At 48.2% G+C, this 23376-nt stretch overlaps 1 protein-coding gene across 1 annotated transcript in view; it reads right to left on the reverse strand.

The window, feature by feature from the left end:
• DDX31 (DEAD-box helicase 31) overlaps nucleotides 1-23376 on the reverse strand; it is a 102262-nt gene that overhangs the window by 27268 nt on the left and 51618 nt on the right. The window contains exons 17-18 of the mRNA XM_060251394.1: nucleotides 11098-11179; nucleotides 252-363 (exon numbers count right to left, since the gene is read on the reverse strand). Of these exons, the coding sequence (XP_060107377.1) occupies nucleotides 252-363; nucleotides 11098-11179 (194 nt within the window). The remainder of the gene's footprint in view (nucleotides 1-251; nucleotides 364-11097; nucleotides 11180-23376) is intronic.

Genomic DNA, 23376 nt, shown 5'->3' on the forward strand with positions numbered 1-23376 from the left:
ACATTCAAGGTCTCCATCAAATGTATTTACAGCAGTGGAGGGGAATTTACTTCTGGGAGGGGAGGAGTAAGGAGGAGGGGTGATCTTCAGGAATGCTGGCTTTGATATCTTAAACCAGCTAGGAAGGAGACAGAATTATATCTGCGCTGCCCCGTCACACTTGCTGCTACAAAGTTTTAATGGCTTTCTTCCATATTGCCTAACAATGAGCAATTCTGATGTCTTAAAGTCAGACGGAACAAGCTGCTGACCTTTTTTGGCTCGCTGGACAGTTCTCACGTTGGAGTGCACAAAATTCTCCAATTCCGTCTGCAAGACAGTGGCTCTGCACCGCACTTCCTGAGGGTCTGCACCGCGGAACTTCTGCAGCAAAGGAGAGGGGAGATTAGAAGTCAGGCAAGAATACTCGAGCAATTTCAGAAGACATTCTGTAAGAAAAGTCAGACGGTAACAACCTGGGTTGTGGTGGTAGGGGGAGTAAGAAACCCCAGTTACATGGATTTATTTTGGAAAAATGACCAGTTATCTTTCCAACACAGAAACCGAGAGTTCAAGGCAACTTTCTTCACATCGTGCCTGTCTGCAGAAACAGCGCTACCTTCCTGTTCTTTAAGAATTTGGCAGGGGCGGGGGAGGCCTCACTCTAGAGCCTTCTGTCGTTGGGCACAAAATTTCACAAGAGGCAGGGACTTCTCTGTGGTGGCATCACAACTGTGCATTATTTTACCACTTACATGTTGCTTTTAATTCTAAGAAGAAGATATTGGATTTATATCCCGCCCTCCACTCAGAAAAGTCTCAGGGCAGCTCACAATCTCCTTTACCTTCCTTCCCCACAACAGACACCCTGTGAGGTGGGTGGGGCTGGAGAGGGCTCTCACAGCAGCTGCCCTTTCAAGGACAACCTCTGCCAGAGCTATGGCTGACCCAAGGCCATGCTAGAAGGTGCAAGTGGAGGAGTGGGGAATCAAACCCGGTTCTCCCAGATAAGAGTTTGTGTACTTAACCGGGTTTGAGTCCCCACTCCTCCATTTGCAGCTGCTGGAATGGCCTTGGGTTAGCCATAGCTCTCGTAGGAGTTGTCCTTCAAAGGGCAGCTGCTGCAAGAGCTCTCTCTGCCCCACCTGCTCACAGGGTGTCTGTGTGGTGGTGTTGGAGAAAGGTAAAGAGGAGATTGTGACCGCTCTGAGATTCAAAGTATAGGGCGGGATATAAATCTGGTATCATCATCATCATCATCTCCTCCTCCTCCTGGGAGACCAAATCTGCAGAATCAAATCCAATCTCAGGTTGAGGGCAGGAGATGTGGGAGAAGGTGCTTCCTCAGACATCCCAAACCAGAACCAGGCTGTTTTGAGCCTCAAAGGACAAAACAAGTACCTTAAATTTAATTGGTATAAAACAATCTCAGTGGCCTCAGAAAAGGCTGAGCCAACTCATTCTGACCTGAAGATTCTGGATTGTCTGCAAAGACAGCCCTGTGGAGATCACATCCCAACGGTTAGACCATAAGAACATAAGAGAAGCTATGTTGGATCAGGCCAATGGCCCATCCAGTCCTACACTCAGTGGTCAAAAAACCCAAGTGCCATCAGGAGGTCCACTGGTAGGGCCAGGACTACTAGAAGCCCTCCCACTGTGCCCCCCCAAGCACCAAGAATGCAGAGCATCACTGCCCCCAGACAGAGCAGTCCAACAATACGCTGTGGCTAATAGCCACTGAGGGACCTCTGCTCCATATGTTCATCCAATCCCTCTTGAAGCTGGCTATGCTTGTAGCTGCCACCACCTCCTGTGGCAGTTAATTCCACATGTTAGTCACCCTTTGGGTGAAGAAGTACTAACCTGACTGCTCAGCAGTTTCATTGAATGTCCATGCATTCTCATAGTATGAGAAAAGGAGAAAAGTACTTATTTCTCTGCCTTCTCCATCCCATGCATAAACGTCTATCAAGTCATCCCGTAGTCGATGTTTCTCCAAGCTAAAGAGCCCCAAGCGTTTTAACCTTTCTTCATAGGGAAAGTGTTCCAACCCTTTAATCATTCCAGTTGCCCTTTTATGCACTTTTTCCAATGCTATAATATCTTTTTTGAGATGCGGTGACCAGAATTGTACACAGTATTCCAAATGAGGCCACACCACTGATTGAGATGCTGTGCAGGAGGTCCCCTTGCAATAGGCACTTTGAGACTCCTTGATAACTTTTGGTAAATGAAAGGACTTGGTGTCAGAGGAATCACACTCTATGGCAGAGGGCTGCCTCCACAGCACCCAGAGATAAGTGCATACAGAACAATGTACCACATCCAAGCTAGAATGTTTTTAAATTTTGGCTTGTAAGTCACCTTAAGTCACAAATGGCCAAGCTTGCTTAATGTAAGAGTAGGGATGACCGAGCTTGCTTAATGTAAGAGTAATGTAGAGTAAGCATCAGATGTTTGAAAGCTGCAAGACATGAACATCAGAGGAAGGAAGGAAGGAAGGAAGGAAGGAAGGAAGGAAGGAAGGAAGGAAGGAAGGAAGGAAGGAAGGAAGGAAGGAAGGAAGGAAGGAAGGAAGGAAGGAAGGAAGGAGTGGAAAGAAAGCAACTTTAACTTTAAATGCATTCTCCAAGCCTCTGTCTGGCTTTGCTTGGAGAATGATTTAAAGAGACAAGTGCCTCCTCCAAGCCAGCCGACAGGGCAGTGGGGGCTTCAAGAGCCACACAATATGTGTGAAAGAGCCACATGTGACTCCCAAACTGCAGTTTGGCCACCCCTGGGCTAGACAAATAAGTTCATATATAACAGGGGATAGTGGAATCTGCTGTCCAAACAAGCCCACTAAATGTCTGGAAATTCAGAGAGCAAAAATGTTTTTGTGAAAAGACACCACTCACTGAATCTGATTATGTGCCACTCAGTCCAATACTGGCTCCTCCGGCTGCCACTGTCTCCCCAAGAATGCAACCAGAAACTTTTCTTGCTCAACCAGATCCTCTTAACAAGGGATGCCAGAGAAAAAATCTGGGACCTTCAACAGGAGCTCAACCAACCCTCAGTTTTAAAGTACAAATTAGCTGTGGCTGCTGCCACCTTCCGCGTCTATTTTCAGCAGTCGGATTTTAAGAGGTTTGTGATTGTAGAGGGGTGATTCATCCAATTTATACACAGAGGCATGAATCAGCACGACACAGCACTTCGAAGTCCTACTGCCATCGACGGAACGGAGAGAAACCAAAACCCAAGGAAGAAGTTTTAATAAATATGTATAAAAAAGCACAATTAGATATACAAAACAACTGTGAGCACAGAAAAAAACCCCACCCTCTCAATCCCAAATCTCTGGCTCTTAAAGCAGACTTTTCTCTTCCCCTTTCTTCTTTACTTTGTGCAAGTCCTCTCCTATTCTTTCAATACTAGACACTGAGAGAGAGAGAGAGACAGAGACAGAGAGACAGAGACAGAGAGGAATATGCTAACAGCTGCAGAAATGCTTATAGCTCTGAACAGGAAGAGCAAAAATAAGCCATCTTTGAAAGGCTGGCTTCAAACACTTTGGCAGCTTCTGCTTATGTACAATTATAGCAGCATCACAGATTCGATTAGGGAAGCTGAAGGCCGTGCAGGAAGATTTGCCGAAAGATGGCAGGTGACTGTTGCTTTCGGGAAAAGGGGAAAACCCTCAGGATGATGCGTGCATGCAAATATTGCTGATGTTGTGACTGTGGCGCAAAAGAATATAAAAATTATTTACAGTTAGACTTAGTTGACACCCTGGGTATGAGCCTTGCAATTTTCGCTACTATCTATATACTTAAGTATTCCTTTTCTCAAGTCACCAAAGATGGGAAACACTTGGCCTAAAAAAAAAAGCCTGCTGATGACGACACAGGCCCTGTCCAATAGGCTCCTACAATACTCCTCCAAACATATTTCAACCAACAGTCTCCACCAAAAAGTGTCAAGGACAAAGCTGCTTTGGAGTGCTGCTTTGTCCCAAGGACAAAACACTTGGCTATATGTAAAGGTAAGATGAGAGCCAGTGTGGTGTACAGGACAGAAGGGTGAACTAGGACCTTGGGTGGCTCAGGTTCAAATCCACACTTCTGTCATGGAAGTTTGCTGGGTGACTCTGGGCCTGTCACAAACTCTCAGCCCAGCCCATCTCCCAGGGGTATTGTGAAAAAAAATGGAGGAGGGGAGGAGGATGTTCTGAAAACTGCTTTAAGCCTTGACTGGGAAGAAAGGAGGGATATAAGCAACAAATGCACATGCAAAGATTCACTTCAAAAAGTTCCAGCTGAAAGGCTTCATACAATATTTTAAGTGACAGCATAATGACCACACTAAATATTATCTGAGAAGGCTCTGGTTTCTGCCAGGAGTTATCAGATGAAATGAAGAAATAAATCAGATGGCGTTAAATGTGTTGGTCTTGCTGCCTAAATCCAACCAGTTGCCTGTAAATTGTGGTCTGCAAACTGAGAGTCCAGTTTCCTTCTCAGCTCTCACAATGGTTTAGCTTTATATTGCAAACGCCAAAAGCTAGCTACAGTTTGCAAGCCCTGAGTTACGATGGGAACCCTGGCTAACTTCAGCATGGACGCTGTGCGAAGCCATGGCAAAAGCTGGCAAAAGAAGATGGGGAAATCTGTGCGGTGGAGGAGGAAAGGAGCGCAGATTTCCAAGACGGGACTCAAATCTGCAAACTACAGTTTGCAGAAAGTTAGTCTTACGTCCATATTTAGTGGTGGAAGACAGGTGGGCCTGGCGTGACTTTGTCCATGGGGTCGCAAAGAGTCGGACTCAACAAAAGTATTATGTTCGCACCAGACCTTTATACTTCATTATGTTATCATAGTTATTTTAAAAATCTAGACTGCTGCATATTCTCGACAAAACTGGAAATAGCTTCATAAAGAAAGAGTTTCCATAAATTCCAAACCATTTTCTGCGGCGATAGAGTTCTGCAAACATGCGAAACTAGGCTAGACAGTCCTTCCTGCACAGCTGTTCCGATTGCAACACTGAAAATCAAATCAGATGTTTTAGTTGCTGGCAGAGGTATTTGGTTACTGTTAAGCAAAGAGATTGAATTTTTTTTTTTTTTTGGAATGCAGAATTTAATGCTGAAATCAGCAGAACAGTAAACAGGAATTGTTAGGTTTGTTCCCTGGCACATATGGAGGAGGGCAAGCTAGTCCATTATAAACAGGGGCTTGTTATCCTGCTACGGCAGTTGGTTTGTCGCTGCATTGGGGGGCAGGGGCAGAAGGAAGGAAACATTAGGGGAGGGACGGTGGCTCAGTGGTAGAGCATTTGCTTGGGAAGCAGAAGGTCCCAGGTTCAATCCCCGGCATCTCCAAAAAAGGGTCCAGGCAAATAGGTGTGAAAAACCTCAGCTTGAGACCCTGGAGAGCCGCTGCCAGTCTGAGAAGACAATACTGACTTTGATGGACCAAGGGTCTGATTCAGTATAAGGCAGCTTCATATGTTCATATATGTACGGCGCTCAGTGAAGTTTAATGCCGCCCTCAGGTGTGTTTCTCTGATAGGAGTGGCTCTTGAACATACTGGAAGGATACAAGACAGCATAATAGGGTAGGAAAACCAGAGTGGTATAGGGGTTATGGACTACCAGGTTTGAATCTTCACTCTGACATGGAAGCTTTCGAGATGACTTGGGAACAGACACACACATTTGGCCGCCACTCACAGAGTTGTTGCGAGCAGGGCTTTTTTTGTAGCAGGGACTCCTTTGCATATTAGGCCACACCCCCTTGATGTAGCCAATCCTCCAAGAGCTTATATGGGGGGGGCTAATATGCAAAGGAATTCCTGCTACAAAAAAACCCCTGGTTGTGAGGATAAAACGAAGGGGAGGAGAAAAAGATAAGCTCCTTTGGGACCTCATTGGGGGAAAGGTGGAGTATAAATGAAGTATAAAATTGATTGTAATTTTATTTCTTCCTGACTTCATTTATACTCCACCTTTCCCCCAATGAGGTCCCAAAGGAACTTATCTTTTTCTCCTCCCCTTCGTTTTATCCTCACAACCAGGGCTTTTTTTTGTAGCAGGAACTCCTTTGCTTATTAGCCCCGCCCCAGGCTCTTAGTACAGGGCCTACCGTAAGCTCCATGAGGATTGGCTACATCGGGCGGGGCGGGGGCTAATATTACAACCCTCTTCACTGAAAAGTTAGTTTCTGTGTGCAGGGAGTTTTCCCTTCTGTGCAAACAGCATGAATGGGCAGATTTTCCCACCACCATGGATTCCATTGAATGTATAACCTGGACCAAAATGGAATTCATTTCTAGATAAGATCTAGAGATCATTAACTTATGGAATTCACTGCTTTGGGATGTGGCCACTGGTATACACAGCACCGAAAAGGCATCAGACTGGAGGACCAATGGCTGTTAGCCCAGACAGCAAAATGGAACTTGCATGTACAGAGGCAGAATACCTCAGAATAACTGACGCTGGAATCAAGCTAACATGACAAGACAGTTGCCTTCACATCGCATTCAGTGGGGCTTCCTGGAAACATCTGGCTGGCCAGGACTAGAAAAAGGATGCTGGACAAGTTGGACCATCGGCCTGATCCAGCAGGGCTGTTGTTACTCCCTCCGTACACTAGATGCCTCAGTCACCGCATCGAAGTGGACTGGATACTTTCACACATGCTGAATAATGGACTTCCAATCCACTTTAGCCATCGTTTGCAAACGGATTTCGCCGTTCCACACAGTAAAAACCAGCTGCAAAGTGAACTGAAGATGGGCTGAAAGTGCTTTATTCAGTGCGTGTCTTGCCATCATTAACAGGTGGCGGGAAATGCTGATATTTTTACCACCGTCCACCGCTTTGGGCAGTTTTAATGGGAAAAGCAGCGCAAAGATTTATTTTTCCCCAAAAAGTAAAAGTTTCCGCCCATGTGAAAACGCTAAAAACTTTCTCTTTTCTCCCCCCTCCTCCCCGCCTTCCCCTGCAATGCTCCCCCCCCCCCCAATCCACCTATTTCTTTCGTTAAGCCTCTTGGGTTGCACAGAGTGTCACCTTCCAGGCGTTTTTTAATATGAATGTGAAATTAAGCGAAGTTGCCCTTTCCCCTGGCGGACAGAATCCTCTGTTATTAAAAAGTAAAGCACTTTAATAATGAAAACTTTTCCCCCCTCCCTTCCCCCCCTCCCCATGTTTTAACTGTTTAAAATTAATGAGAAGGGCAGAACGGTTGTCAAAGCGTTATTGAAAGCGGGCAGCGAAGGACCAAATAAACCCGAAAATCCCTCCAGAGTGTTAAATAAACAGAGCTCCAGCCCTCGCCAAATCCCTCTGTTGGTTATTGTATACATTCTGTATCGGAGCTCAGAATAGATCTGAGCACTGGGGAAGGCAGGAAAGGTTTCAGAATTCCAATAAAGGCCGCAAATTAAAGACAGCCCGGCGCGAATTCCTGGAGAAAATTAAAGAGACCTCAAACTTAAGTGACAGGTGACTCGCTTCTATGCCACAACTGTCTGGGGATTTAGTGATAATATGGCAATATATTACAAAGGACTTCTCATTCTCACCCTCCTCCCCCACCCCGCCACCCGCCCCACCTCTTGAAGGTTTCAAAATGAGGCATTTCTTCTTCCTTCTCCAGAAAGGAAAAAGATGGAGGGAAGGAAGGAAGGAAGGGAGAGAGGGGGGGAACGATTATGATTAAACCGAGGGATTAAAAAGGGAAGGGGGAGCTATGTATATGGAGGTGGAAAAACAATTCTGGAGGTCAGAGAGAGACAAACAAATGAAGAAAAGGGAGAAGGAACAGCAAATGGTAGAAAAATATAGCACACTTAAAAAACAGATCTCTTCCCCCCCCCACTCCCCACGGTCCCTACTTTCTTTTTATGCTTCTTCTCATCCCCTTGGAGAGAGATTTTATTTTTAAAACTGCACCCTAATAGCATGGTTTAATTCCTTGGTTCTAGGGCTGAAAGTCTAAATTTAAAACTGACTCAGAGCTGGAAAGAAAAACACACACACAAAAAACAAGCTCTCTGGTACCTGGGGCATTGTGCAAACGCACACAGCAGCAAGCAGTCGTGGCATCCAAATGCACTTGCCTGTCACACGTGTTTGTCGCATTCACCGTTTGCGGTTTCAAGCACATGCTGATGGCATTTTAGGTGCACGCGTGAAAATACAGGTGTGAAATGGCTCAATTTAGGCTAAAATCCCCAACGGGTCACATGAACATCTGAAGCTCCAGTTGCCATCCCTAAGAACCGAGCTGTGCCATGATCCCAGATGATGAGATAACCAGTTCCCATCGTGCTCCTCTGCAAAAGCGACCATGGGGTGGGAAGAATCTGCATGTGGCTCTTTCACACATATTGTGCGGCTTTGGAAGCCCCCACAGCCCTGTTGGCCAGCTTGGAGAAGGCATTCTTCCTTTAAATGTGGAGACCAAGTCCTATGGGGTCTGGAGACCAGGTCCTATGAGGAAAGGCTGAAGGAGCTGGGGATGTTTAGCCTGGAGAGGAGGCGGCTGAGAGGTGATATGATCACCATCTTCAAGTACTTGAAGGGCTGTCCTATTGAGGACGGTGTGGAATTGTTTTCTGTGGCCCCATAAGGCAGGACCAGAACCAACAGGTTGAAATTACATCAAAAGAGTTTCCGGCTCAACATTAGGAAGTACTTCCTGACAGAGCAATTCCTCAATGGAACAGGCTTCCTCAGGAGGTGGTGGGCTCTCCTTCCTTGGAGGTTTTTAAACAGAGGCTAGATGGCCACCTGACAGCGATGAAGATCCTGTGAATTTGGGGTAGGTATTTGTGGATTTCTGCATTGTGCAGGGGGTTGGACTAGATGACCCTGGAGGTTCCTTCCAACTCTATGATTCTATGATTCTATAAATCACTTTTCCAAGCCAAGCCAACCAGCAGCCTGGAGAATACATTTAAAGTTAAAGTCTCCTTCCTTCCTTCCTTCCTTCCTTCCTTCCTTCCTTCCTTCCTTCCTTCCTTCCTTCCTTCCTTCCTTCCTTCCTTCCTTCCTTCCATCCATCCATAAGTGATGTTCATGTCTTGTGGCTCTCAAACATCTGACGTTTATTCTATGTGGCTCATACATTAAGCAAGTTTGGCCATTCCTGAAAAAGACTGTTTGGCAGATGTCAAGAGGCAAGGGGCTCTTGGCATCTCAGGATCTTCAAACTTAAGAAGAAGAAGATGATGATGATGATATTGGATTTACATCCCACACTATACTCTGAATCCCAGAGTGGCTCACAATCTCCTTTACCTCCCTCCTCCCCACAACGGACACCCTGTGAGGTAGGTGGGGCTGAGAGAGCTCTCCCAGAAGCTGCCCTTTCAAGGACAACTCCTGTGGCTGACCCAAGGCCATTCCAGCAGGTGCAAGTGGAGGAGCAGGGAATCAAACCCAGTTCTCCCAGATAAGAGTCCGCGCACTTCACCACTACACCAAACTGGCTCTCCAGGGAAGCCTTTGGGGGAAAACAACAAGATTATTTCTTCAGCCCATGGGAGACAGCACAGATTTGATTCAGAAGGGTGTCGTGAGCAATGTTGTTCCATCCTCCACTCCAAGGGTTCCTGGGCCTACTTTAACCTCAGGGTAGGGGGACATCTCCTTCAGCTCTGGCTGTGTTTCACAGCCCCCAGATGCCTTCCAAGCCAAGGTTTGTAAACCTGCTTCAGTCCCTGCTGTCAAATTCTCATTAGGGGTAACAGTAGTGGGCACCGGTGCAGTGATAACACTTTGTTAAAGCACGGCATGGAAGGATGGGAGAATTCGCAAGGGAGACAGGGAAGCAGGGAGGGAGTGCAGAGGTCCAGATGTGCCAAAAAGAGCTGGGTGCTCACGATGCCATACCTCAAGCAGACCTGGGTATGCCTGTGGGTGGGTGGGGGCAGTACTGAGAAAACCCAAGTTTAAAAGATGGTCAACGTGGGAAGACTAGACGGAAATTCACCGGCCTGCCTTTGGGGTGGGGCAAAAAAGCAAGGTGCGGGGTTGGCGTTATGATGCCGTCTCTTGCTTCCAAAAGACACCCGTCAACAAAACGAAAGGGTTTTGTTTTTAATAACTTTTGGCCCAGCAAATTCCAACCCCCCACACGCAGAGTCCCCCCCTAGGGAGTCTTCCCCAGCCCGCCCCCTCCCCACCAGTAGAAAGTGCACAGATCAAATGCATTCCCTTTGTAGGCAGGTGAACATCCCCGCACCCAGACACGGCCGCATATATATTTTATACGCCTAAAGATAAAAAATACATTTTACAGCTGTTTTTGACATCTCTTGCTGGCTTGCCAGCTTCTCAGAGAAGGCCAAAAAACACACGTGCCAAAGGGATATTTATAATGGACATCATGGAGGCAGGAAAAAGAAAAGAACATTATAAGAAGTTCACAGTATGGCAGATTTTCTCCAGCTCTTTGGGGTTCGCTTTTGGAGCTCAGGGTGAAGTCAGGAAAGGATGGGGAAGTTTAATTGGATGTGATTACTTCTTATCGCTTTTGTTTTCAGTTCCTACAGATTGAATCTTTGTGACAAATTGGGAAAGGGCCCTAAACAAACATTTTTTAAAAACAGCGGACAGTTCAATTTCCCTTCCGTCACGAGGCACACAAAGCGCCTCCCCTTAAACTGTGCACTGCACCAGGAGATGTGCCAGAATCTACTCAAAGGGGACCGTTTTAAAGTCAAACGATGACCAGGCACTTGAAGAACAAGAAGACTGCAGATTTATACCCTGCCCTTCTCTCTGCATCAGAGACTCAGAGTGGCTTACAATCTTCTATATCTTCTCCCCCCACAACAGACACCCTGTGAGGTGGGTGGGGCTGAGAGAGCTCTTCCAGCAGCTGCCCTTTCAAGGACAACTCCTACGAGAGCTATGACTGACCCAAGGCCATTCCAGCAGCTGCAAGTGGAGGAGTGGGGAATCAAACCCGGTTCTCCTAGAGTCCACGCACTTTACTACTACACCAAACTGGCTCTTGAATGGGTGCCAAAACAACACCTGTTGTGCCTGGATAAGGTGACCGGAGCAATGCAGGAGAAAGGAGGGGAAGAGAGCTCCCTTCCAAAAGGACTCACCTTGTTTCCCCCTCGGTTTCCCGCAAAACGATTATCTTTCATGAGGTAGGACAGGATGGTCTCCATCTTCATTTCCGAAACACTAAAAAAACCAAAACATGAGGAACATAAGAGAAGCCATGTTGGATCACGCCAATGGCCCATCCAGTCCAACACTCTGTCACATAAGAACATAAGAGAAGCCATGTTGGATCAGGCCAGTGGCCCATACAGTCCAACACTCTGCATCACATAAGAACATAAGAGAAGCCCCGTTGGATCAGGCCAATGGCCCATCCAGTCCAACACTCTGTGTCACAGAAGAACGTAAGAGAAGCCATGTTGGATCAGGCCAATGGCCCATCCAGTCCAACCCTCTGTGTCACATAAGAACATAAGAGAAGCCCCGTTGGATCAGGCCAATGGCCCATCCAGTCCAACACTCTGTGTCACATAAGAACATAAGAGAAGCCCCGTTGGATCAGGCCAATGGCCCATCCAGTCCAACACTCTGCATCACATAAGAACATAAGAGAAGCCCCGTTGGATCAGGCCAATGGCCCATCCAGTCCAACACTCTGTGTCACAGAAGAACATAAGAGAAGCCATGTTATATATATATACACACACACACACACACACACACACACACACATACATACACACACACACACTGTGGCTAATAGCCACTGATGGACCTCTGCTCCATATTTTTATCTAACTATCTAACCAACTAAAAATAACTTCTTATGATTCTGCAACTCATAGTATACAAATAAGTGACACACATTGTTATCGTTATAATTCTGGGGGCACTGACTCTGGCAAGTACTCGGAAGGGAGGCCTCCTTGAGATACCCAGTCGGGAGGACAGGGGCAGGTTTAATTCAGCCACCTCCCTGAATATCCTTCCAGGTTCCCAGTAGGGGTTGGTCATCAGAGGTCACTGCGACTTCCAGGTGCGCACGTGCACACACACGAACATAAAAAGACCCCCCCCAAAAAAATCCAGCACCAGTACCATATTAAACCCTGTGGAGGCCCCTCGGCAGTCAAAATCTCGGGGGCCCCCTCGCAAATTACCTCAGAGTCGGAGCGCCCGCCCTGTCACCCGTGGCCCCCGCCGCAGCCTGCAGGCGAGAGGCAGAGGCAAACTTGGCAATGATGCCAGCAGCAGCCACACCAGGCAATTCAGGCAAAGAGCAGCTCAGTTGCTGGCTGCACATCCTGGGAGGGCTGCAAGAAGGGGGGAAACCGGGGTGGGGGGAGCCAGCCCGGGGCCCCTAAAGGTGTGGGAGCCCACAGGCCAGTGCTTACTTGGCCTCGTTGTTAATCTGGCCCTGTGCAGCACTTTAAATATTTCAAACAGTGTTCCCCAACGTGATGCCCACCAGCACTTTACCTGCCAAGTGTTTAAAGGTAGTGGGTGGGGTCAGATGGGGGGGGCTCCTGCCCAGCAAGGCATCTGGTTGATCACTGGAGATCTGATTGGCTGGGCAGATTCAATTTAATTTTAATTTAATGTTTCGATTTATACTCCACCCTGGGCTCAGGGCGGCTTACAACAATAAAACAACAGAGTTAAAATAATATCATATAAACACGCTACAAAACAGGAGCCGCACAATAAGCAATCTTACAGACATAGGCGGTAAACGGCGTGCAGCTGATGGCTAACAGCATAGCATAACACCACAATGGTGAAATGCTGGGGGATATGATGACTTTCAAGGGACGCCCACTGGATTAATTAAAAGCCTGGCAAAGGAGCTCCGTCTTACAGGCCCTGCGAAACCTTGATAAGTCCCGCAGGGCCCGAATCTCCAGCGGGAGCTCATTCCACCAGATAGGGGCCCGGACCGAAAAGGCCCTGGCCCTCGTTGAAGCCAGCGGGGTGTCCTTAGGAGCAGGGACTACGAGGAGATGTTGAGCAGCAGACCCCATAGCCTGGCGGGGGTGTTCACATGCAGGGCCGGATCAAAAAATGGTGCCCCCACTCAAAAAATGGGAGGCAGGTGGGGTGTTTACACGGGGAAGGAAGCCAGGAGGCTTGCCTTTGCCGCCTCCCCATTTTGCAGGGAGAGGGCAAAGGCAAGCAATTGGCCTCCCCCTCCCCATTGAAACACCCCGTAGGGTATTTACATAGGCTGGGAAGACCAGGGGTTTGCCTTTACCATCTCCCTGCCCTGTTGGGAAAAGAGCCTCCCTGCTTCCGATCTTCCTCCCCTCCCAATTGGGAGGGGAGGAAGATCAGAAGCAGGGAGGCTCTTTTCCCTGCCTCTGTCTTGCAGAGAGGAGGTAAAAGGAGCCGATCTAAGACCCCGCCAGCCTGAGGGAGGCAGATCGGCTCCTTTTACCTCCCCTCTGGAAGGCGGAGAGGCAGGAAACCAGCCCTGCACCCCCGATCTACCTCCCCATCTGCTGGCTTGCTCCCCCCACCTGCCCTCCCGGGAGTGCCCAATTTGGCGCCCCCCTCCGCAGCACCGGGGTCAAGCTACCCCCACTGCTCCCCCTAGATCTGGCCCTGTTCATACGGAGAGAGGCAGTCCCAAAGATATGCAGGCCCCTGGCTGTAAAGGGCCTTAAAATAGCCAGCATTGGGTTTTTCCTCTCTCCTGCTGTTTCCTACTGGTTTTTTTTTTTTTTTTAAATCACTCCTCTTATCCTCTGCCTTTGGGCTTCCAGTGTGGGTGCATATCTGCTTCCTGTGGTGGCCAATTTGGGGTTATGCCCAGCCCCCTGAGTCAGCATTTAAAAGGTGCTCACAGACTCAAAAAGGCTGGGGACCCCTCCTCCGTAACAACCCTGAAAGAGTCAGTTGTTGCGGTGGTTAAGTGTGCGGACTCTTATCCGGGAGAACCCGGTTTGATTCCCCACTCCTCCACTTGCACCTGCTGGAATGGCCTTGGGTCAGCCATAGCTCTGGCAGAGGTTGTCCTTGAAAGGGCAGCTTCTGGAAAGAGCTCTCTCAGCCCCACCCACCTCACAGGGTAGAACAAAATAGGAGGCAATGGCACCTCTAAGACCAACTTAGTCTTATTCAGAGCGTAAGCTTTCGTGCGCTCTAAGCACGCTTCATCAGATGAGGAATCCGGCACAGTGAGCAGAGACACACACAGCTGGTAGGCGATGATGGCTCAGAATGTAAATTTTACAGACCAACTCGGCCGCCTACTTGGATCCACCTCACAGGGTGTCTGTTGTGGGGAAGGAAGATAAAGGAGATTATGAGGGGGTTGGATAAATATATGGAGCAGAGGTCCATCAGTGACTATTAGCCACAGGATATAAGATGGAACTCTCTGTATGGGACAATGATGCTCTGTATGATACTCTGTTCCTGGGGGGGACGGGCAACAGTGGGAGGGCTTCTAGTGTCCTGGCCCCACTGATGGACCTCCTGATGGTGCCTGGTTTTGGGTTTTTTTGGCCACTGTGGGACACAAAGTGTTGGACTGTATGGGCCATTGGCCTGATCCAACATGGCTTCTCTTATGTTCTTATTCCTCAAGCAAGTGGCTTCAAAAGTGAAAGTCTCCAAGCCGTGGTCTTCAGCTCAAAGCTGTACCACGCACTCAGAGTGATTAAGTTACTTACACAATGTTACAGACGCTATATCATTGACAAGCCAGCAAGTGAGTTAAACGCAGCAATTCTATTCAAAAGCAGCTCCCACTACAGCATTTGTCTGGCCCCAATATGGATGTGCTCATGGCAAGAAGCATTCTTGACAACGGCAGCTGGACACGCTCACTGCTGCACCACACCAGCTCTCAGATGCCTGCCAAAAACAGGGAAAGGCCCCGCATGCTTGAAGTCAGTGTCTTGAGAAGAATCCTAGGAAATTTGTCCCCTTCCCCCCAAGACCTAGTTTTTGTAAGTGCACAGAGAACTGCCATGCCTAAAATATCTGTAGGGCTTTAGTGTTCAGGCCGCTTCAGACACATTACCTGAAACGGTTACAACACCTGTAATGTAAACCACAATTATGGCAGATGGAAGGCTTAGGTGAGAGTGGGAGGGAGTGCCAGGTTAAACCCTGTGGAGGCCCCTGGGCGGTCAAAACCTCAGGGGCTCCCTTGAAAATCATCTCAGAGTCGGAGGGCCTACTCCCCCCCCCCACCCCCGCAGCCTGCAGGAACCTTCTCCAAAGCCCCTTTGATAAAGCTGCGGGGGAAGAAGAAGAAGATGATATTGGATTTATATCCCGCCCTCCACTCCGAAGAGTCTCAGAGCGGATCACAATCTCCTTTACCTTCCTCCTTCGCCACAGACACCCTGTGAGGTGGGTGAGACTGGAGAGGGCTCTCACAGCAGCTGCCCTTTCAAGGACAACCTCTGCCCGAGCTATGACTGACCCAAGGCCATGCTAGCAGGTGCAAGTAGAAGAAGAAGAAGAAGATGATATTGGATTTATATCCCGCCCTCCACTCCGAAGAGTCTCAGAGCGGCTCACAATCTCCTTTACCTTCCTCCCCCACAACAGTCACCCTGTGAGGTGGGTGGGGTTGGAGAGGGCTCTCACAGCAGCTGCCCTTTCAAGGACAACCTCTGCCAGAGCTATGGCTGACCCAAGGCCATGCTGGCAGGTGCAAGTGGAGGAGTGGGGAATCAAACCTCGTTCTCCCAGATAAGAGAGCTCTGGCTGACCCAAGGCCATGCTAGCAGGTGCAAGTGGAGGAGTGGGGAATCAAACCTCGTTCTCCCAGATAAGAGAGCTCTGGCTGACCTAAGGCCATGCTAGCAGGTGCAAGTGGAGGAGTGGGGAATCAAACCTCGTTCTCCCAGATAAGAGTCCGCACACTTAACCACTACACCAAACTTGGCAACAACGGCAGCAGCAGCCGCACCAGGCAAGTTGGGCAAAGAGCAGTTCATGTTGCTGGCTGTGCGTGCAGGCTGGGAGGGCTGCAAACAAGGGGGGGGGGAATAGGGGGAAAGCTGGCCTAAGGCCCCTAAAGGCATGGGGGCCCATAGGCCAGTGCCTACTTCGTCTAATAGTTAATCCAGTCCTGTACAGTCTCCTGATGCATTTATGATTACATTTCAATCAATCAATCCATTAATTAAAACACTTTTTATGCTGCCTTTCCACCCAAGCAGGCTCCCCAAGGGATTTATGGAAGAGATGAGATTTGAACTGAAGAACTTTCAGATTCCCAGCTCAGGAGTAAGCCCTTCCGAATGTGGTGGGATTTACCTCCGAGTAAACACGCCAAGGATCGGGTTGTCCCGCCCTCGTGCTCAAGTCCTTTTCGGGTCTGCTTGTTTTTATTTTCAAAAGGCTTGCCTGCTTCCCTACCCCCGCCCCGGTTGCACTGATGCATTCGTGAATGAAAACGTCAAAAGCCTTTGACAGTGATGTGGCGGAGATGTCAGAACAGCGCTCCCCCCCCCCGATCGCCTGCGTTTCTTCTCATCTGGCATACTGCCAGCACACACAGCCCTCCAGATAAGCGAACCTGGTTTACGCAGCGGGGAGCGCGTCACAGAGAAGGGGAAGGGGAGGGGGGGGCAGGAAGACTCATGCCTTCACGGGGACGTGCTTTTCTTTTTATAAGTTCGTTAGGTGGCTGTTAGGAAATAAAGCAATCCTCTGATGAGCTGTCTAATGGAAGCCGGCGCAGCTCTCGCAACGACATTTGCGCTTTTCAAGCCACCCCTCCTACCAGCGATGTCTTGCTTGAAGCGACCAAAAGAGAGACATAAGCAAATTAAAAAAGCCAATGAAAATTACATTTCTTCTCCTCTTCTTCCTTTGAAGGGAAGTCTGATACGGCACACGGGCAAAAAAAAAAAGCACCAGTGCCTTGGAAACTAACTTTAAGAGACGTGCGGTGTGCGCGTGAGGTTTGGCGAGAGAGGGAGAATCGTGGAACGCGCTGCTATAAGCATCAGGCATTAGAAGAAAAGTAAGCCCGAAGTTGCACAGTACCAATAACCGGGATCCTGTTTGTCTTTTAATTCTTGATGAGAGGGAACTTTTACTACTTTCACTCTCGGCAAGGGATAAGACTTCCAGAATGTTTAAACGGATTTTAAAACATGCTTGCGTAAGAGGGCTGCCAATTCCCCGGTGGGTAAAGACAGCACAACCGAACCTATAGCGACCAAATAACTAAGAATGCATTGACACAAAAGCATGCAAATATGTTCAATAGAAGACTAAATAGCAATAGCAATTCCCCAAAAGTTTCACAGTTCCATCCAAGGAGTTCCAGTGAACAGGTCGACTTATTCCTGCTCCGAATCCTTTCCTAGCACCGGGGGCTCCAGCCACATCTCTCAACCGAAGGCAAAAGCTCAGAAATAATATCAAAGTGTTTCTAATGCATCAATAGGTTGCAAAAAGCTGCAAAACCCACAAGGTTCTTTTTCAGCGTGTCCAAAGAGTGCAAAGAGTGCACGTAGAATCCCCAACGGACAACTGGGACAGAAAGTCTCCAGTAAGATTTCAAAATGGCACTAAACTCCAAAAGGCTCACGGCCTTTTGGACGCACTGAAAAAGGATCTTGTGGGTTTTGCAGCTTTTTGCAACTTACTTGATGCATCAGAAGCACTTTGATATTATTTCTGAGCTTTTGCCTTCGGTTGAGAGATGTGGCTGGAGCCCCCGATGCTAGAAGAGGATTCAAAGAAGGAAGAATCAAGTCGACTTCCTGTTCATTGGGACTCCTTGGATGGAACTGTGAAACTCTGGGGGGATTGTTATTGCTATTTAGTCTTCTATTGAACATATCTGTATAATTTTATCTCAATACATTCTTCGTTATTTGGTCACTGTATTTGCTGTCTTTATCCTACAAGTGATCGCTCTCCCTTTACCAATCCCCAGGTGGGGACAGGGGATCCCCTGGTTTGGAGTCCCTCCCCCCGCTTCAGCATCATCAGAACGCAGAAGAGGGGAGGGAAATGTCTGCTGGGCACTCCATTATTCCCTATGGAAACCGATTCCCATAGGGTATAATGGAAAATTGATCTGTGGGTATCTGGGGCTCGGGGGGAGAGACTGTTTTTTGAAGTAAAGGCACCAAATTTTCGGCATGGCATCTGGTGCCTCTCCTCAAAAAACCCTCCAAGTTTCAAAGGGATTGGACCATGGGGTCCAATTCTGCAAGCCCGAAGAGTAGATGACCCTATCCTTCATTATTCCAAATGGAGGGAAGGCACGGTCCCTTTAAATATGCCAGCCAGAACCCACTTTGGAGTTCAATCGTGCTTGTCACACCCTTGCTTCTGGCTCCGCCCCTAAAGTCCCCAGATATTTCTTGATTCAGACCTGGCAACCCTACTGCATAATCGCTTTTTAAGAGCCTGGAAGTCATCATGGACTAGCTGAACACAAATGAAACTGCCGTATTCTGAGTCAGACCACTGGTCCATCGAGGTCAGTATTCTCTACTCAGACTGGCAGTGGCTATCCAGGGTCTCAGGCTGCCCTGAGTCCTTTTTAATTGACTGCCAAGTCCTTTTAAACTGGTGATCCTGGCGGTTGAATGTGGGACCTTCCGTGTGCCAAGCAGATGTTCTACCGCTGAGCCCCCCTGGCCCTGAATGGCAAACCAGCAACCACCTCCCTGTCTTGCTGACCCCAGTCTCAGCTCCTGTCTTCTGTCAAAGGGGTGCAGGAAGGACTGATCTCAAAGAGCTCATGGTAAGCATTCAAGAGTAAAGGAAACTCTGCTATACTTGGATGCAAACACCATCATGAGAGGAAAGCTACTATCTGTTTGTTGAATCCAAACTCTAGAGCAGTGTCCTCAACCTTTTTTGAGTCTAAGAACATAAGAGAAGCCATGTTGGAACAGACCAATGGCCCATCCAGTCCAATACTCTGTGTCACGCAGTGGCCAAAATAACCAGGTCCCCCACTGGCCTTAACACTAGAAACCCCCCCACTGTGCCCTTCAAAGCACCTAGAATACAGAGCATCTCTGCCCCACACAGAATTCCAACAATACACCGTAGCTAATAGCCACTGATGGATCTCTGCTCCATAGGTTTATCCAATTTATATGTTTAGCCTGTGGGCACCCAGAGTGATGTGTGCAACTACAAAATGGCTGATGCAAGAAGTGGACCCAGAGAGCTCAAGTGCAGGGGAGAAGAGGGGTGATTTTAAAAATACACTGGAAAAAGACGAGTGAGAGAGAATAAAACAAACACTGTGGAGATAGTGACCACTGAAATAATATCATTTTAATCTTTATAGCCAAGTGGATCTCCAGTGGCAAATCAGAAGCCCTGCTGGGCAACAGCCCCACCCAACTTCCAAAAATATTTGTTGGGGTCCAAGAAAAGAAGATGATGAAGATACTGGATGTATACCCCTCCTTCACTCTGAATCTCAGAATGGCTTACAATCTCCTTTACCTTCCCCCCCAACAACAGACACCCTGTGAGGCAGGTGGGGCTGAGAGAGCTCTCAAAGAAGCTGCCCTTTCAAGAACAGCTGTGCGAGAGCTATGGCTGAACCAAGGCCATTCCAGCAGGTGCATCTGGAGGAGTGGGGAATCAAACTCAGTTCTCCCAGATAAGAGTCTGCACACTTAACTACTACACCAAACTGGCTCCACCAAAGGTGTTAGTCAGCATCATGGTTCAAAGTGGGTCAATTCTGCTCTCGCTGGATCTTCAGCAAGGACTGCAATAGGCCAGCTATTATTTTTTCCACCCCCTTTGGCCTTTTAACACCCATCTATAAAACTCCCCCCTCCCCACTAAGCTTCACAAGGAGCTTTAAAAGGCAAGGAGCCCTGTGGTGCAGAGTGGTAAGCTGCAGTTCTGCAGTCCAAACTCTGCTCATCCTGAGTTCGATCCTGGCGAAAGCTGGGTTGAAGTAGCTGGCTCAAGGCTGACTCAGCCTTCCATCCTTCCGAGATCAGTAAAATGAGTACCCAGTTTGCTGGGGAAGGGGGGGGAAGCGTAGATGACTGGGGAAGGCAATGGCAAACCGGCCCATAATAAAAAGTCTGCCATGAAAACGTTGTGATGTGACGTCACCCCATGAGTCGGTAACGACTCGGTGCTTGCACAGGGGACTACCTTTCCCTTTGCTTAAAAGGCACCAGCCAGTACAAACTTCACCGCCTTCCCGAAATTATTACAGCTGTCAGTTTTGTGACATGATTTCAGCCAAAATGGGAGAGAGAAAAAAGGACGGGGCTTTCCACATGTCAGAGGCAACCAGGAGAACATCTCTTTCAAGCACTGCTCTATAACCATGGACCTTTATTTTATTTATGGCTATCAAGTCACAGCTGACTTATAGTGACCTCTCATGGGGTTTTCAAGCAAGGGACGTTCAGATGTGGTTTGCTATTGCCTGCCTCCGCGTGGCCATCCTAAATTTCCATGGCAGTTCCCCATCCAAGTACTAACCAGAGCTGACCGTACTTAGCTTCTGAGACCTGTTGCGATCGGGCTAGCCTGAGCTACCCAGATCTGGGCGTGTGCATTTATATACCTACTGACTTATGAGAGCACTTCATGCATCTGATCAGGGCTTTTTTTGTAGCAGGAACTCCTTTGCATGCACACAGAAGCTTATACCCAGAAGTAACCTTGGTTGTTCACAGGGCACTTTTGTAGCAGGAGCTCCTTTGCATATATATAAATTTGGGAAGGGTAAAAAGAAGGGTAGTGGAAAGTTGGTACTACTATTCTTGTGAGCTTAGAAATTTTAGTGTGTGTAAAGTCAAGTTGCAGCCAATTGATGGTGACCCAATAGGGTTTTCAAGGCAAGTAGTTAAGAAGAGGTGGTTTGTGATTGCCTTCCTTTGCAAAGTCTTCCTTGGTGGTCTCCTATTCAAGTACACGCCTTGCTCACCTTCCCAGATTTGAAAAGTCTGGGCTATACTATACCATTCCATATCCCAGAAATTTTAGTAGAACTGTTTAACTGTAAAATATAAGATGTTGATGAACATTTTTAGTTGGTCCCCGTGTCCCATGGTTTTCACTGTAGCATAACAGTCAGACTGGCCAGACTATCCCGCCCTCTCCGCAAGCGGACTCAGGGCTGCTAACAACATTCATTTTTACAGATTAAAACCAATAAAAGATAATTACAATTAAATTTAAAAAAAAAACATTTCATGGTGCTGTATCACTACAATATAATATAAGCGGTGATCACATAGTACTCTATAACGATGTAGGGTGGCAGCTCTCTCCTGGTTAGATCTCAAAAGCTTGTCGAAACAGTTCGGTCTTACAGGCCCTGCGGGAAGTAGAGAGATCCCGCAGGGCCCTTATGGCCTCCGGGAGAGCATTCCACAATTCTGGTGTTGCCACCGAGAAGGCCCTAGCTCACGTCAGCCGCAACCTAGCCTCCTTTCGTCCAGGGATGGACAATAGATTTTTTTGTCCCTGAACACGGTGCTCTCTGGGAAACATGTGGAGAAAGGCGGTCCCGCAGATAGACAGGCCCCTGATCATAGAGGGCTTTAAAGGTCAATACCAACACCATGAAACGGACTTGGAACACAATAGGTAGCCAGTGCAGCTCTCTCAGCACTGGCCGAATGTGCTCCCACTGGGGGAGCCCCATTAACAGCCGTGCCGCAGCATTCTGCACTAGCTGTAGTTTCTGAGTCAGCGCCAAGGGTAGCCCCATGTAGAGTCCTGTAAGCTCTTGGAGGATTGGCTACATCAGGGGTGTGTGGCCTAATATGTAAAGGAGCTCCTGCTACAAAAAAAGCCCTGCATCTGATTAAGCGGGCTCTGGCCCCTGAAAACTTCTTGCACAAGTTTTTAAAGCGCACCAGGATGCTTTGTTACGTTTGGTTCAGCATACCGGCTTGTTGGAGCTTATTTTGTCTGTCTCGCTATCGCTCTCTAATTTGTTTAAAATGATTCCGACTGCCTTTGCATTGTTGCGGCCATCGGCTAATTAAGGCCGACTCGTTCACAGGGAAAGAGAAGCGCCGACAGCGAAAAAGCCTTTCCGACTTGGTGCGCGGCTTTGCTCTCCAGGCAAAATTTATGCACCAGACAGGCGCGCAGAGATTCTTCTGCATCGCTGGCCGCGCTGCATTTGTCAGGATCAATTTCCACGAGGCTTCAAGTGAGGAACAGAAAGGGCAATTCGATCTGATGCCACACGTTGCCCTGGGTTTGGAGCTGCCTACCCAGATCGGAAATGCAATCTATTAGCTCCGAGCTCGCGTTTCACTCTCGCTTCCAACTTTCTCTGTCTGTTGCTCTCTCTCTCCCTCTCTCTCCCACACACACAATCCTGCTCTGCACAGATGCTTCTATTGCAAACGAAGAAATGTCCAGGTGTCCCAGTTAAACATACATATTCCAAAACTGGGACTGCTGCATTTACCATCTTTTGGGGTTGTCGCACACTGCAGAATCCTGCGTTTCCTCCCCCTTCTTAGGGGGAGAAACGGAAGACCTTTGCACAGTGGGTGTTTTCCAGCAAGAGGGTGAAGAATCGGGGCAGAGAGGCAAACAGAGGTCAGCTCCTGGAGGAGGGGGCTGCTAAGGGAGGAAGAAGATATTGATATTGGATTTATATCCCGCCCTCCACTCTGAAGAGTCTCAGAGCGGCTCACAATCTCCTTTATCTCCTTTCCCCACAACAGACACCCTGTGAGGTAGATGAAGACATTGGATTTATATCCCACCCTCCACTCTGAAGAGTCTCAGAGCGGCTCACAATCTCCTTTATCTCCCTCCCCCACAACAGACACCCTGTGAGGTAGATGAAGACATTGGATTTATATCCCACCCTCCACTCTGAAGAGTCTCAGAGTGGCTCACAATCTCCTTTATCTCCCTCTCCCACAACAGACACCCTGTGAGGTAGATGAAGATATTGGATTTATATCCCACCCTCCACTCCGAAGAGTCTCAGAGCGGCTCACAATCTCCTTTACCTTCCTCCCCCACAACAGACACCCTGTGAGGTAGATGAAGATATTGGATTTATATCCTGCCCTCCACTCTGAAGAGTCTCAGAGCGGCTCACAATCTCCTTTATCTCCTTCCCCCACAACAGACACCCTGTGAGGTAGATGAAGACACTGGATTTATATCCCACCATCCACTCTGAAGAGTCTCAGAGTGGCTCACAATCTCCTTTATCTCCCTCTCCCACAACAGACACCCTGTGAGGTAGATGAAGATATTGGATTCATATCCCACCCTCCACTCCGAAGAGTCTCAGAGCGGCTCACAATCTCCTTTACCTTCCTCCCCCACAACAGACACCCTGTGAGGTAGATGAAGATATTGGATTTATATCCTGCCCTCCACTCTGAAGAGTCTCAGAGCGGCTCACAATCTCC

Source organism: Heteronotia binoei, chromosome 12 (assembly GCF_032191835.1).
Source record: "Heteronotia binoei isolate CCM8104 ecotype False Entrance Well chromosome 12, APGP_CSIRO_Hbin_v1, whole genome shotgun sequence".
NCBI lineage: Eukaryota > Metazoa > Chordata > Lepidosauria > Squamata > Gekkonidae > Heteronotia > Heteronotia binoei.